General features: G+C 32.8%; 1 protein-coding gene across 1 annotated transcript; it reads left to right on the forward strand.

Annotated features, from left to right (window-relative positions):
• Nucleotides 1-264: 264 nt before the first annotated feature.
• On the forward strand, nucleotides 265-12693 carry Smp_035290 (hypothetical protein). Its single transcript, XM_018793356.1, has 6 exons — nucleotides 265-295; nucleotides 1519-1585; nucleotides 4966-5123; nucleotides 7020-7167; nucleotides 10101-10206; nucleotides 12209-12693. The coding sequence occupies exons 2-6, from the start codon at nucleotides 1525-1527 to the stop codon at nucleotides 12453-12455; spliced, it is 720 nt and encodes a 239-aa protein (XP_018647877.1). The 5' UTR covers nucleotides 265-295; nucleotides 1519-1524; the 3' UTR covers nucleotides 12456-12693.
• Nucleotides 12694-13044: the final 351 nt, after the last annotated feature.

A 13044-nucleotide genomic window follows, 5' to 3' on the forward strand; every position in this document is an offset into this window, starting at 1 on the left:
TTTGTTTATACATAGAAGTGGGTGGCCATTTATAGACTTTTTCTAATCAGAATGTTTTAGGTCTACCCGATGGTCTCTACAGCTAACAACAGTTTATGTACCTGATATAGATCGATTTTAGAGACTATTTTGTGCTTTCATTGATCATCGATTTAGTTTCAGATCACTCAAGTATATCGATATAATGTAATAATATTAGTAATAATATATTTCACTGAATAAATTGAAAGCTAAATTCATATTTTTTTTTATTAATATTAAGGTGAAGGAATTGAAATTAATAAATGATGATAAAGTGAGTAGAAATATTGTGTTTACATAATGTTATAGCTTCTTTTGTTACGACCTAGCTACTCGCACACGGTTGAACAGCAACATAATTATATTCCACATAAAATGGTTAGATGGAAGTAGGAATCACAATAAGAGAAACGTTAGTATATTTATAGTTTTTACATAAGATCATAGGGTCTTTTGCAAGTGGTCACTAGCGCTGACCATAATCCTGTGCGGAACGTGCTTTGATTCAATCTACATCACGCTAACACAAATTTAAAATGACTGCTATATTATCAGCGATGGATGACAACATATCACTAATTGACTGAAGTTAGAAATGACGCCCATAAGTTTTAAGCTCAATAGCTGAATAGTATCGTATACAATGCGAAATCTGAAAGTCCTAGACCGAATTCTATGTTGATTTAAGGGTTTGTATTACTGAATAGTCCCATACTTTCGTGGAACAACTGTCCAGTGATACTAGGTTTTCAGAAGTCACTATCCTTGTGTCACTGCGAAAACAAAATTGTTTTGACAGAAATCCCTATAAAATTTACATAATAAGGTGGACTCAAAACATCACTCTTGTAATAGTCAAACAACGCCCCTAAACACTATCTGCTCATCTATCAGGTTATTATGTTGTGACATTTTTCAAGCTTTTTCAAAAAGACGAATTCAGTGTATATTAAAAATCACTATCAATACTAATTTACATTAATGTAAATGATAAACCGCCTGAAGATTTAAGCAGGTTTATGAAGGAGATAAGAAGCAGTTAGTGAGATACACACTGTATCGCTTTACAGTCGTCATTTAACTTATTCGTATATAACTCAGAAAACTTTTCTGAGGACTTTGCATCTTGATATTTGTCACAGAATCGAATATTAACGAATTTACCAACTAAATGAGAATCTAAATAAAAGGGTGATATTCAGTGATACAGTGTTAAAGTATAACCAGCTATACGCCTACATATATTATAGGTGAGATTTATGTCACACATTTCTCCTAATGTAAGGTCATTATTCGCTTGGAATGTACACATTTAACCATGATAAATTGTTGAACAGTACCAAATTCATTTAATTCGAAATCTTAGCAAAATATTATTTCTGTACCCAAGTTTCCATTAAAATGAGTGATCATCATTGATTAAAAGTGTGTCTATATACGTATCTCAGATATCATACTTGGATATATTTGTGTCGAAGATTCAACATTTTTTGTTAGGTCTTTATGAAATGGAGTATTCCGGCTGCTTTATTGGAAGAACAAACTAGGACATCGTTGAATAAAGGTGAGTTTTTAAACAATTTATTGAATACTGTTCCTAATAACTTTTCACAATGAATCCGAATTCCAAAAAAACTACTAGATGACGGAAAGCAAATATCCGTACTTTATCCGTGCAGGATTAAAGCTATTTGTATCGGTGTAGGAGGTCTGTAGAGATTATCGATATCACGAACCGACTCAAGTTAGATATCCACAGAAAACTAGGAATCTCTGGACAACTGTCTCACCCTGGTATAGGAACCAGGAACTTCAGTCCAGCTGCGATTGACCCCCAGTAGGTTACTAAAAATTTAGTGCTGAGGAGTCTTGTACTAGGACGAAACAGCCATTGAATGCTAACCGGGATTCAGTAAATATCTAACTTATGTCTGTTTGTGATATCAAAATTGATTTTGTATGATATGGTAGTTAGCAAAACTGTGTGTATTTTTTAAAAACCAATATGAGCATTAAAATCCAGTGAGATAGGCGCTCATGAATTCTTAAAAATGATCAAGTTGTGCAGTTATGCATCTTTGTTTATGTATAGGAAGTCTGTGTGACAATATCCTCAGAATTATTCATTAATAATTTTGGTCCACACAAATTGAGTTGGATACTATATTCAAGCGAAGAATTAAAATTGTATCATTTATAATCAGTCTAAACTACACAAATTTGATTAACAGTTGTGGTAAGAAATGTAGTGTAATTTTGTAGGTATCTATTTTTAGGAAACGTCATCCATCTTATTATCGTTAATCTAACCGAAGCCGATAATAATAGGTATCTATATGGTAAGCAAAGATGGATAGTGGCTAGCAGTGGAATCCAGGACGCGCGTTTTATCCTATTTGGGACTCGTCAGCTGGATGTACCTGCATTTTAGAGTTGATGAATTTAGGCTATATCGAGGCAATACGCACATATGCCAATTAGAGACTGACCAGTTGCAGTCCTAAAAACATCAATGGGAAGATTCAAACATACAATAAGTGAATTCAGATATCTGTATTATTTTAGTGGAAATTTTTTCGACACTTTCTGATTTTGTGAGCAAATCAGGTTCTTATTACTATAGAGATCGATCGACCAGATGCACAGTGTGATGAGTGTGCAAGTAAGTCAAAATCATCACAAATGAATTCTACATGGACATTTTATTTTCGTTTTCATGTTATTCGATTTCTTTTAGTGTATTAAATATATTACTTACTAATATTCAGTAACTGGTGGTTGTCGACCATCTTTCAGAATACAATGTATGACATCTGATTGTGTGATATTCCTAAGTATTTACATGAATCTGTGACATCTAATATGTTTATTATTATGACTACATCCTCTTGAAACTTTTAACAGTTGCCTCCATTTCTTATATGTTCACTGAAAAATTGTTTATTTTTAACAGTTTCCATATTTTATGTTTTTAGTTCACGTTTCGAATCATTGATTACCATTGTTGTATTGATACAACCACAAGCTTTTACCTAGCTTATTGTACATTTTTGTCAGTGTTTCTCAGGGTAGTTATTTTTGAAAGCATTTCTTCTTGGATTACACATCGATGCGTGTAAATGCCAATACTAAATCATGAATTGAGGTTTATAAATGCACTACTTATTTTGCCATTAATATTTCTACCACGTAGTAGACAAATATCATGTTTTGATTTCCAGACTTTTAAGCGTCATTCAATCATTTAGTCAGATGCATTGAACAAATTTAACAACATTTATATTAAAATCAATGCTCAAAAAAACATACATACATATGAGCAGACAGTGATAAATTCATTCAACATTGTTAAAATTAAATAGGGTACTAAGTGGAAGATTAAAAAATGAAGTACGATAAAATTAATATTTATACTGATTGAAAAATAAGAAACGAGCAACAAGGTTGGTAAGATTTCTCTAAAAACCAATGCTATAACAATAAATCTAAATAAAATCATGATTCATAACTATATCGCTTCCTGTTAAGCAATTTGCTGGATTCACAATGAAAGGTTAAGATAGTTGGGAAAAACCTAACGACCGCTTATCATGCACAGTAAACAATACAGTTAAGAGAAAAAGTTTCAACAACCAGTTTAAGGAGGACCTTACACTGGTTAGATTTTATCACTGTCTATGTCATTTGTAAAAATTTAAGATATTATTTATGAAACAAGTAACAAATATGATGAGAAATTCTACACTGGAGTATGGTATCATTAGAATTTAAACAAAACTTTAGATCAATTACATCTGGGAAGAGAAAATAATTTTGAAACAAACTATACTTTTATGTAATAACGCATACGAATTACAAATTTGGCTAAATTGATGAGCAGATGGATGAGGAGGATATTCAAAACACATGAATGTACTCTCATGCTGAATACACAAGTTAATAGTATAGATTTGGAGCAAATAGGCATCAATAAATGGTTATCTATTATTAATCATTATACAAAATGATATGATTTGTTTAATAATCCAGAGTTAAGAAAGACCAAGAAGAGATATTAACTTTATTTTTCATTTAAGCAAATCTCTAATGACTTTTTATTGTTTAATTAAATCAGTTTTCTCAAGTTAAAATAGTAGTGAGGTGAGAGTAATTTTATTTGAGTACGAATTTATTATAGTTTGAATTTATGATTAGTCCAATGTATATTTGAATTAAGGAGATTATAACAGAATTGTAAATTTAGCTGACTTTTGTTCTTCATTTATATGATGCTCATTCTTCACATTAGAGCTTAATAGTACTTTACATTCGGTTTAATTATCTGTGAATTATTAGTGTTTTTAACATTGTATTTTTTTTATCATAGTGACAGCTCATTCTTTGTCTTAAAGTGGAGATTAGAATTTCTTTATAGTACAAAGATGTTCTAAATCGTTTGAATCAATAATAGATACGACAACAAAAGTAATGATTCAGAAAAATTGGTATTTTTCTGCGAAAATAATTGATTGTTTACTTTAATTGTCATCATTTATGGCAAATTATATTCAATGTTTGATGCACACTGCTGAGGAGTCCCACAATAGGACGAAAAAGCTGTCCAGTGCTTCCAGGTTTTCCATTATGGTCTAGCTTCAATTGACTCATGCTTTCAACTATGAAAATACTGAAATCTCCACAAAACCCCTTCTGATTAAAAAAAAATTAGTACTCTTGTTTCCATGTCTCCAATTCAGGGAAATAAATATTAATATTAGTTTAAAAATTATCCAAATTATTAGTTAATGTCTTACAATATATTTTATTATGTCAGCTTGATATGAAGTGACATTTTATCAATTGTGTAAAGGGTAATTAGTACACAGCTTAATTCTTAAAATTAACATTGATAAAATGAAAGTAATTTCCTGGTCTATTTCCATATGACGTATATACATGACAAAGAATGCAATAAACATACGGTGAAAACAGGTGATAATTTGCAAGCTAATTCTACAGTTGTTGAAGCTAATAAAACGATGCAAAAGAAAGAGGATCTTGTAAAATGTATGGAGACATTGGATGATTCTTTGATGATACTGGGAGAACGTATCGGGAAAAAGGTTAGATTATCAATTTATTAATATGTTTAATTAAAATAAAATTGTTTTTAAAGGTGTTATATTCTCTAAGACAGTTGATATAATCAACACAGCACTTAAACAATGCTCATTTCAAAATTGAGAATAATGTGTATCATCTCAAAAGAATTGTTAGATGGTCACTACTGTACAATATATATATATATATAGTGATCATAAATTTTTCTTTGATTAATCTATTTATCTTCTGCCCCCAGATGCCCAGGTACGGCCGAGAGTCCGCTCTCCCTCTCGAAATGATCTCACATGGTCACGCGTATACGGCCACTGCCAGGGAAGTCCTACTCACTGCCTTCTCGTGGCGGGGGTGTTGTTTACAAAACTGAGAGGACGAAAAGCGAATGTCCGGGTCGGTGGACACGGAAGGTCCACCTAGGGGAGTTGGCAAACTCTGATTCCAAACCACTGGTGTACATGGGCTCCAGTATCCTGAGGGAACAAATGGCGCATGACCCAATTGTTGGTCACTGGTTACCATGGGACTGCATCTTCTCACGATGCTCCACTGCCTTTTGGGTCAAACCTTTAGGTCAAAGGCTCAGAGTGTGTCCCCCTAAGAAACCCACCTGCTTCAGTTTGGGCACCTAGGCAGTATCACAGCCCTCACACGAGTCAAATGAGATTTGCGCGGAGCATATGCATTCGGTGCCCCTTTGTAACAATATTTATGTGTTTAAATAAATATTTTGTCTTCTATTAGACCAATTATGCTAAATGATTAATCTAAGAAGGAAATGAATATTGTTAAGACATGGTCTGTATCTCAGCCTAATTTGGCTAGAATTTGAACACTATCATCCTCCCGAAATTAAATCCTCTTTTTTTTAAAGACTTGATACCTACAGGTTGAGTTTTCCTCTAAAATATTTTTAGGTATTACATTCAAACAATTTACTTATCAATTGTTTTCTCGTGTAGCACTTACATACTGGTTGGTGAAAATGATTAGTCTATACAATATCAGTGGTTATTTTCAAAACAAAGTAATGTCACAACAACAAACAATGGTAAATAACTTTCAGAAATTAGTTATAATTTCGTATTAGATAAGTCGAACAACACTTTCAATGAAGTTATTTTGTATTTAGTTGGTCAGTGGTGTGGTTCATTATTGATAGACTTATTACTACCAGATTCGGAAATCAATAACCTATATTTTTATATCAATCTCTGTAGCTAAAGAGTGGTCTTCAAACGATGAGCAAAGAAAAATGTTTAAGGCAATGTAACATATATGAAGCCATCTGGAAAAAATGAGCACTTTTTAAATCCAAATTGTTGTGAAAAAGTATTTCGACTACTATTTAAATACATGCATTAAGTTTGGAGAATGAAATATTTCGGTATCTTATAAATATTATCAGAAGGGGTTTCGTGGAGATTTCAGTATTTTCATAGTTGAAAGCATGAGTCAATTGAAGCTAGACCACCATGGAAAACCTGGAAGCGCTGGACTGACGTTTCGTCCTATTGTGGGACTCCTCAGCAGTGCGCGAGGTCGTGGATGCGCACTATGATTATAAATATTATTTAATTGTTATCGCATTTTATAATAGTGATTAAATTTTTAACTTAAACATGTTATTTGAAGGAACGATAAGAAACTAAGGATTTTAACAGTATTTTGGTACAGTGCTAAAGAAATAAAAGTTTATCAAATTCTTAAACTGGTTCTATCCAACAAGTTGTAATTTAATCGGTTACTCGATTCCATTTCGATTATCATGTGGTTCGAGTTCTTCATAGTTGGCATTTTGTAGATATATATTCCACCAACTTACATTTGATGATTAAACTAGAGTGTATTCTATATCAGCTAGTTTCTGTAACATTGCAATAAATGTTTCCAATTCATAGAAGTCTAATTCGAAGGAGAACCTAACTCAGAAAAATATGACTTCTACATCCAGTTATGATTTCGATTCCAAAGATCCAATATCCACTATTATGTCACCAAAGGCGGAACGATATGTTCGTAGATGGTTAACAGATGCTTCACCATTAGGTAAGTGGATAATTATGTTTCAGTAAATGTATGAGAGTAGTAAATGTGAAGCTTAATAATTTTCAGTATAGTTCAATGAAGTGATTGCAATTCATTGGCAATTCTGGTTACAAGTTATCTCTAAAATTATAGGAAATGGAAAATAACGATTTCAAATATGAAAACAGATAATCGATTGGAGAAACAAAAAAAAACGAATAAGACTGAAATTTACTACGTTTAGAGAACATTGAACGTTTTGTTAATAGTAAAGTTGATAGTTTAAATTAATTCTACAAACTAGAAAAAATATAGATTCCGTAAAATAAAAATCTGCAATCAACGTATCTATGTCAAAATGATTGATCTGTGAATACAAAATAGTGAATTAGCGATAGAACAGAAGCTGTGGTAACAATCATGGTTAATTATTTGTATTTAATGTTAAACAGAATTTGTTCATAGATGCACAAAGCAAATATATTTATAAGGAACCTGAAATCCACGCAAGCAGATCATTTCAGCTGAAAATGTATCCGTACACATATTTGTCAGTGCTCAGTGTAATTCTTTGCAGTATACTAGTACATATTCCACAGGTTCATTATGATTTATATTTTAACCAAGGTAGAAATGTTTTAACTTGTAAATGTTTGAATTATTCTGATGTTGGTATTTTTGACTGGATTTTGATGAATTTTTATTGGCATACATGCAATCTGGGCGGATTACTTCAATCCTTTTAAAAGTTCTACAGAATAGGTAAGTCATGGCTTGGAGTCAAATCCCAGATGCTCGTCCAGCCTTCTTTTGAACTTGTCAGACAGATGCACATGCACCATAGTATTGATGATCACATATGGACTCCAACACATCACTCTTCTCTTCAAACACCAGAGCAAGTACATCCAGCTGACGAATCTCAAGTATGATGAAACCTGCGTCCTAAATTAGGCTGCTAGTCACAGTCTATCTATTCTATAAAACAATGTAGATGGTTCGAAAAATCACTAAATACAACAGTCTTAATTTGCAAATTACCTTGAAGCATGCATTGAGTAATCATAGCTCAGTTATTCATGAGCCTGTTTACAAGCCTAAAGAATTATTTAGAAATTATTTGTATATTGAACAGTAAATGTTTATATTCTCATATTTAACGATTTTTTTCAATTGCGAGACTATACAGTTACCAGAAATGTAGAGTTGTGATACAAATTCATTCATATGCGTCGTGGAACCTGGGGCATGTGTACATCAGTTCAAGTTGCTACATCCTAATAGTACATCGAAATGGAATGGTCAGTCAGAGCAAATCTCAGGCGGAAACAGTAATGGTAATGGAAAATATTAGACACCGAAGATACAATTCAAGAAAAAATAGACTGATGGAATAATAAGAAACACTTGAGTTATCTCAAAACTTAGGATCTAAAGAGAAACAAAGAGTCAATGCCCTTGTGCCACTGCAACACGGCCTTAAGGTCAAGGAATACAATTATAGTTGGACGTCGGAGAGTGTATCTCTATCCCATAAACCACCAAAGGGTGAATATTTGGCCTACATATTTATGTCCAGTTATGAAACCAGCTTGGTTTCTCCAAGTTTTCTCTTCACGAGCTCTAGTTAAGGGTTGAATGATTATTGAGTCCAGCGTTTTAGACAATGTTACTTAAACTGACTCCTACGAAAGGACTTTTCTCATTTTCGTAGACTGGAATCGTCAACGATCGAGACCAATTAGATAGGACAAAGTTTAGTCGCAAGGCTGTAGGTGATATCTCAGTCAACCTAATATACCTTCCCAAAACAGTTTAGTGGTTAATCCATTAGAGCCTGCAGATTTCGTTCGATCGAAATCAGATATGACTTTTTCTACTTCATTTAGTCGGGGAAATTATTTCGATATCCTATTTAGGTTTCTTGGTAAAAGTACGCAACTAAAGGGTAGGTGGAGAGCATTTAAATCACTGCTTTAACTTTTCATCAGTCTATGTTTAAGTTGTCTTCGCTCCGTATCGCGTTCGTATCCTGATGGGACGTTTCTAAGTATCTATTAGTTCAGTACAAAAATGGAAAATACTTAAATAAGTATGCCAGTGAGCGGCGTGGATAATTAAAGGCTTAGTATAAAATATATTATGACATAGTAACAGCTGAGTTAGATCCTCAGGTTGCTAACACTGTCCTTCATGTCTCATTAGTTAGATGTGAGTAATATTAACTCTGAAAGACTGTCTGCTGCTGAGATTATGAAAAACAGTATAACGGGAAGCTGATGCGGAGTTGATCCATAATTCACTGCGTCCGTATGTATACAACTTCAGCAACCATGTGTTCAGTAGTGACTAGCTTCAAGAGGTGGTTCCCGGAGTATAATGAGAAGCAGTGACCTATAGAACCAACCACGTCACGAGTAGCGGCAATGCAACACCGTTGCAGAACATTGTGAATTGGCTGAAGTTAGACATGTAAACCATTGGACGTCGGCTCAGTGATTTTAAGTTTAAGGGCTCATTACGAGTCTCGAAGGTCCTGGGTACAAAAACCCAATGTCGTGGATGCGCACTTCTGAGTCACATACCATATCATATAGAATCAAAACAATAATTAAATTACCGGAGTTTTGTCAACAGTATTTATGTAACTTAACATCTTTAGTTCAAAATATACACCTGATAATAAAAAGGTGTTATTGAAATCGGAGTTTTTAACGGTCATAGTAAGCATTTATGTGTCATATAGAATTCTTTATGTAGTGAAAGTTAAATATGTTCGAAACACTCTATTATTGACTTATTTAGTGGTACGCGATAAGTTTCCCTGTGAGTTGAGGGAAATTTTTGGTTACTAAAACTGTTTGCCCTTATTTAATTTTCCACTAATTGAACATATAATTCTTATTAATTTCTAACTCAATTTTAACATTTCACCTATATTTTGTTAAATTTAGAGCGTACAACTGCACTGGAATTAATAGACAAGCTCTATCGTGAGGCAAACGAACAAGATCAACTAACTGATACTCAATTTCAAGACGTTATGAAACGAGTTAAGAAGTGAGCTAGCTTCTGATATTTTTTGACTAGAAAACAAAAGAGTAGAAGTAACATATATACATTAACAATGTCATTGTGAATAACAGCAAACACCTTCCTAGCATTCAACCTAAACAAATTATAGGTTAAATAATATATTGGTTTATGGATAGCCGAAATGTTGTTAAGAGATTGAATTAGAGTCCAATTAATTTAACAATTTCAATACTGTCGTCCTCATACTCTCAAATATCTAACCAAATGCTAATATGTGCTTATCAGTTATGACAATGATTTCTTAATATTTCTTTATATATCTTATCCAGTTCCTTAAAAACAAAATGACTTGATCGATTCGTTCCAGACAGGATGAGTAGAATAATGTACAGCCCAAAACAATAAAACACCGGCAAACATATCTGATAATTTTATGCAATAACATACCACATATATTGGCTAAATGACACTTCAAATTAACCTTAAGAACCCGGAGCAAGGGTCTGAAAGAAACACTTCTATGAAGATGGCTGATAAAACTCAGTTATGACTAGTAAGAGATTAAACCGTAAAAGTAACTTACAGTAAACATCTGTCAATATGTTGTGATTAGCGAAAATGCAAACAGGTGCTCGCACGATGTTGTGAATGGGTCGGCGATTCTATTAACTCTCTAAGTCTTCATACACAAGTACTAATTTCCAGAGTGATTTTAATCTCTATACCTTAAATCCTAATTAAGTATAATTGATATGTTAGCCAAGGCCGTACAGATCATATACTGTCGTGAGGCTATATGGTAAGAAAGAGATCCAAATATGGGCTTTTACCTAGATATCTCTCTTTGGGCCAGTCCGGACATATTGTTTACGACAGTTACAAGAAATATTATTTATCTTTGGCAACAAAGTTCGTCTTGCAGTCATTGCCTTCTCTCATTGCATAGTGGATTAGTAGCTGAGTCGGACTTGCGAACATAACAGTAATATTGCTGTATTACAGGTTACCACGTTGATCTGAACTGATATGATATACACTTGAATAATGTGAGTATTGTCGTTAGTACAGTGTTAGAGGGACATAGATTGGATTAAAGCATGTTTCATGCATGATGGTGTTGCTGCGCGCTGATTGGCTAATTCTAAACCGATCAGCCCGGGCAAATTATTGGAGAAAAATCTAGAAGCTTCTTATGTATATTCTATAAATATATGAACGTTATTCAAACTAGTGATTGCTGTTCACATACCATTATTATTGTGAATACAATTTCATTCCTGTTCAACGTGTTCTGATTTGGGGTCTTGTTGAGTGTCATTGTATAAGAATACTAAGCAATAGGAATAGCTGGGTCGTTTATTAGCAAAATACAATTATAACAAACAGAATGGTCAGAACAACAAAACCAGATAAAAATGGTAAGTTCAAATTAAAAATCCACCTTGTAAACAAACTTATTTGATGACTTATGGGACCGTTATAAAAGAACGTCAATTTCTATAGATCTTTAACAGATTTTCCTTCAATAACAATTCTTATTCAATTTCGCCTCCTTAATAAAGATAAAGCAGTGGTTTTTTATGATTTGTTATTACTTTCCCAGTTTAGTAAGACTGTTACACACCAATCACATTATATATGAAGTTCGTTTTTATTCTTTGTGGAAAGTAATCTCTTTTTCACACTAGGAAAATCACTTCTGCTCTAATTATCTAATATTTTGTAGCGAGTTCAAGAAAATTTAGTTTAAGAATAAACTGAAAATACTTTTGTTAATCAAAACGAATTTTTTCAACTCAAGTTTGACCAGAAACTATTGTAATTACATGGGGAATAAAGGCATTAATCTACATGACAAGAGAACATAGATTTTGAATTTTTGAGGCCTGATAAAAGATAATCACATTACAGGATACAAAATATTCACTTGGTTCTTAGTCCTTACATTCAAGTATTTTTAACTAGGTACATTTTCATAATACAGAGATAATGCTCTTCTTCGTTTAAATTTAAATATTTTGAGCAGCATTAACTGGGATCAAAACAAGACATCACACCCTGTATTTTCTCGAAGTGATGGTTCAACGCATTTCAAGTATTTAGATCTACTGTCTCAGCAAGAAAGAAGAAACCATTGGATGTATTGCAGTTGGCATCACTTACCTCCTTATAAAATATCAAGTACGGCTAAATACGACTACCCTGGATCACATTACTTACATTTATTGGAAAGACAACCAAAAGAATATGTTATTCATCCTGACTTAGGTTAAAGATGAGGAGATAAATACTTAAAATTTCACATTTTCAAAAGTTATAGAACAGATCTGTAAAATGATTTGTTGATGTTGGATGTATTTACATAGTATCAACTTGAAGACCCACATTAGAAGCGTGAAAATGTTTTTTTCCATAGAGATATTCTAGTCATATACTGTCATGTAATTTAAATACCAAAATATAAAACGAATTACGTTTATTTGCTTTTATAAAATACTTATCTTCCTTATTACAGACGATATGATTTTATACTCTTATCACACACAAGCATACTACGGGATATTGACATGTTTAGAATGATGTGTTGTTCGTTAGGAAAATTTGTCTATAAACATTAGAAAATTGTCCTAATAAAATATACGAAGTTCAAATCTACTAAGAGGATTTTCACATAACAAATGATATTTGATGGGAAGGAATCGAATGTCAGCTGGTTAACGGGAACAGTAAAAATCTCCAAATGAACATTAGTTTATACATTTTCCTCTCTTAAAAAGTTCACTTTTTATTCGAAAACTAAATTCAATATGAACCTATTGTCTTTATAAAAGTGGTAAGATCCTATAAGACGCAAATCAGGGA

The sequence above is a fragment of the Schistosoma mansoni genome, chromosome 1 (genome assembly GCF_000237925.1).
Source record: "Schistosoma mansoni strain Puerto Rico chromosome 1, complete genome".
In the NCBI taxonomy this organism is placed as follows: Eukaryota; Metazoa; Platyhelminthes; class Trematoda; order Strigeidida; family Schistosomatidae; genus Schistosoma; species Schistosoma mansoni.

Coding starts and splice junctions, on each gene's coding strand:
- Smp_035290 (XM_018793356.1), top strand. CDS start 1,525: ATGAAATGGAGTATTCCGGCTGCTTTATTGGAAGAACAAACTAGGACA. Junction 1,586..4,965: donor TAGGACATCGTTGAATAAAG/GTGAGTTTTTAA, acceptor TACATGACAAAG/AATGCAATAAACATACGGTG. Junction 7,168..10,100: donor AACAGATGCTTCACCATTAG/GTAAGTGGATAA, acceptor TGTTAAATTTAG/AGCGTACAACTGCACTGGAA.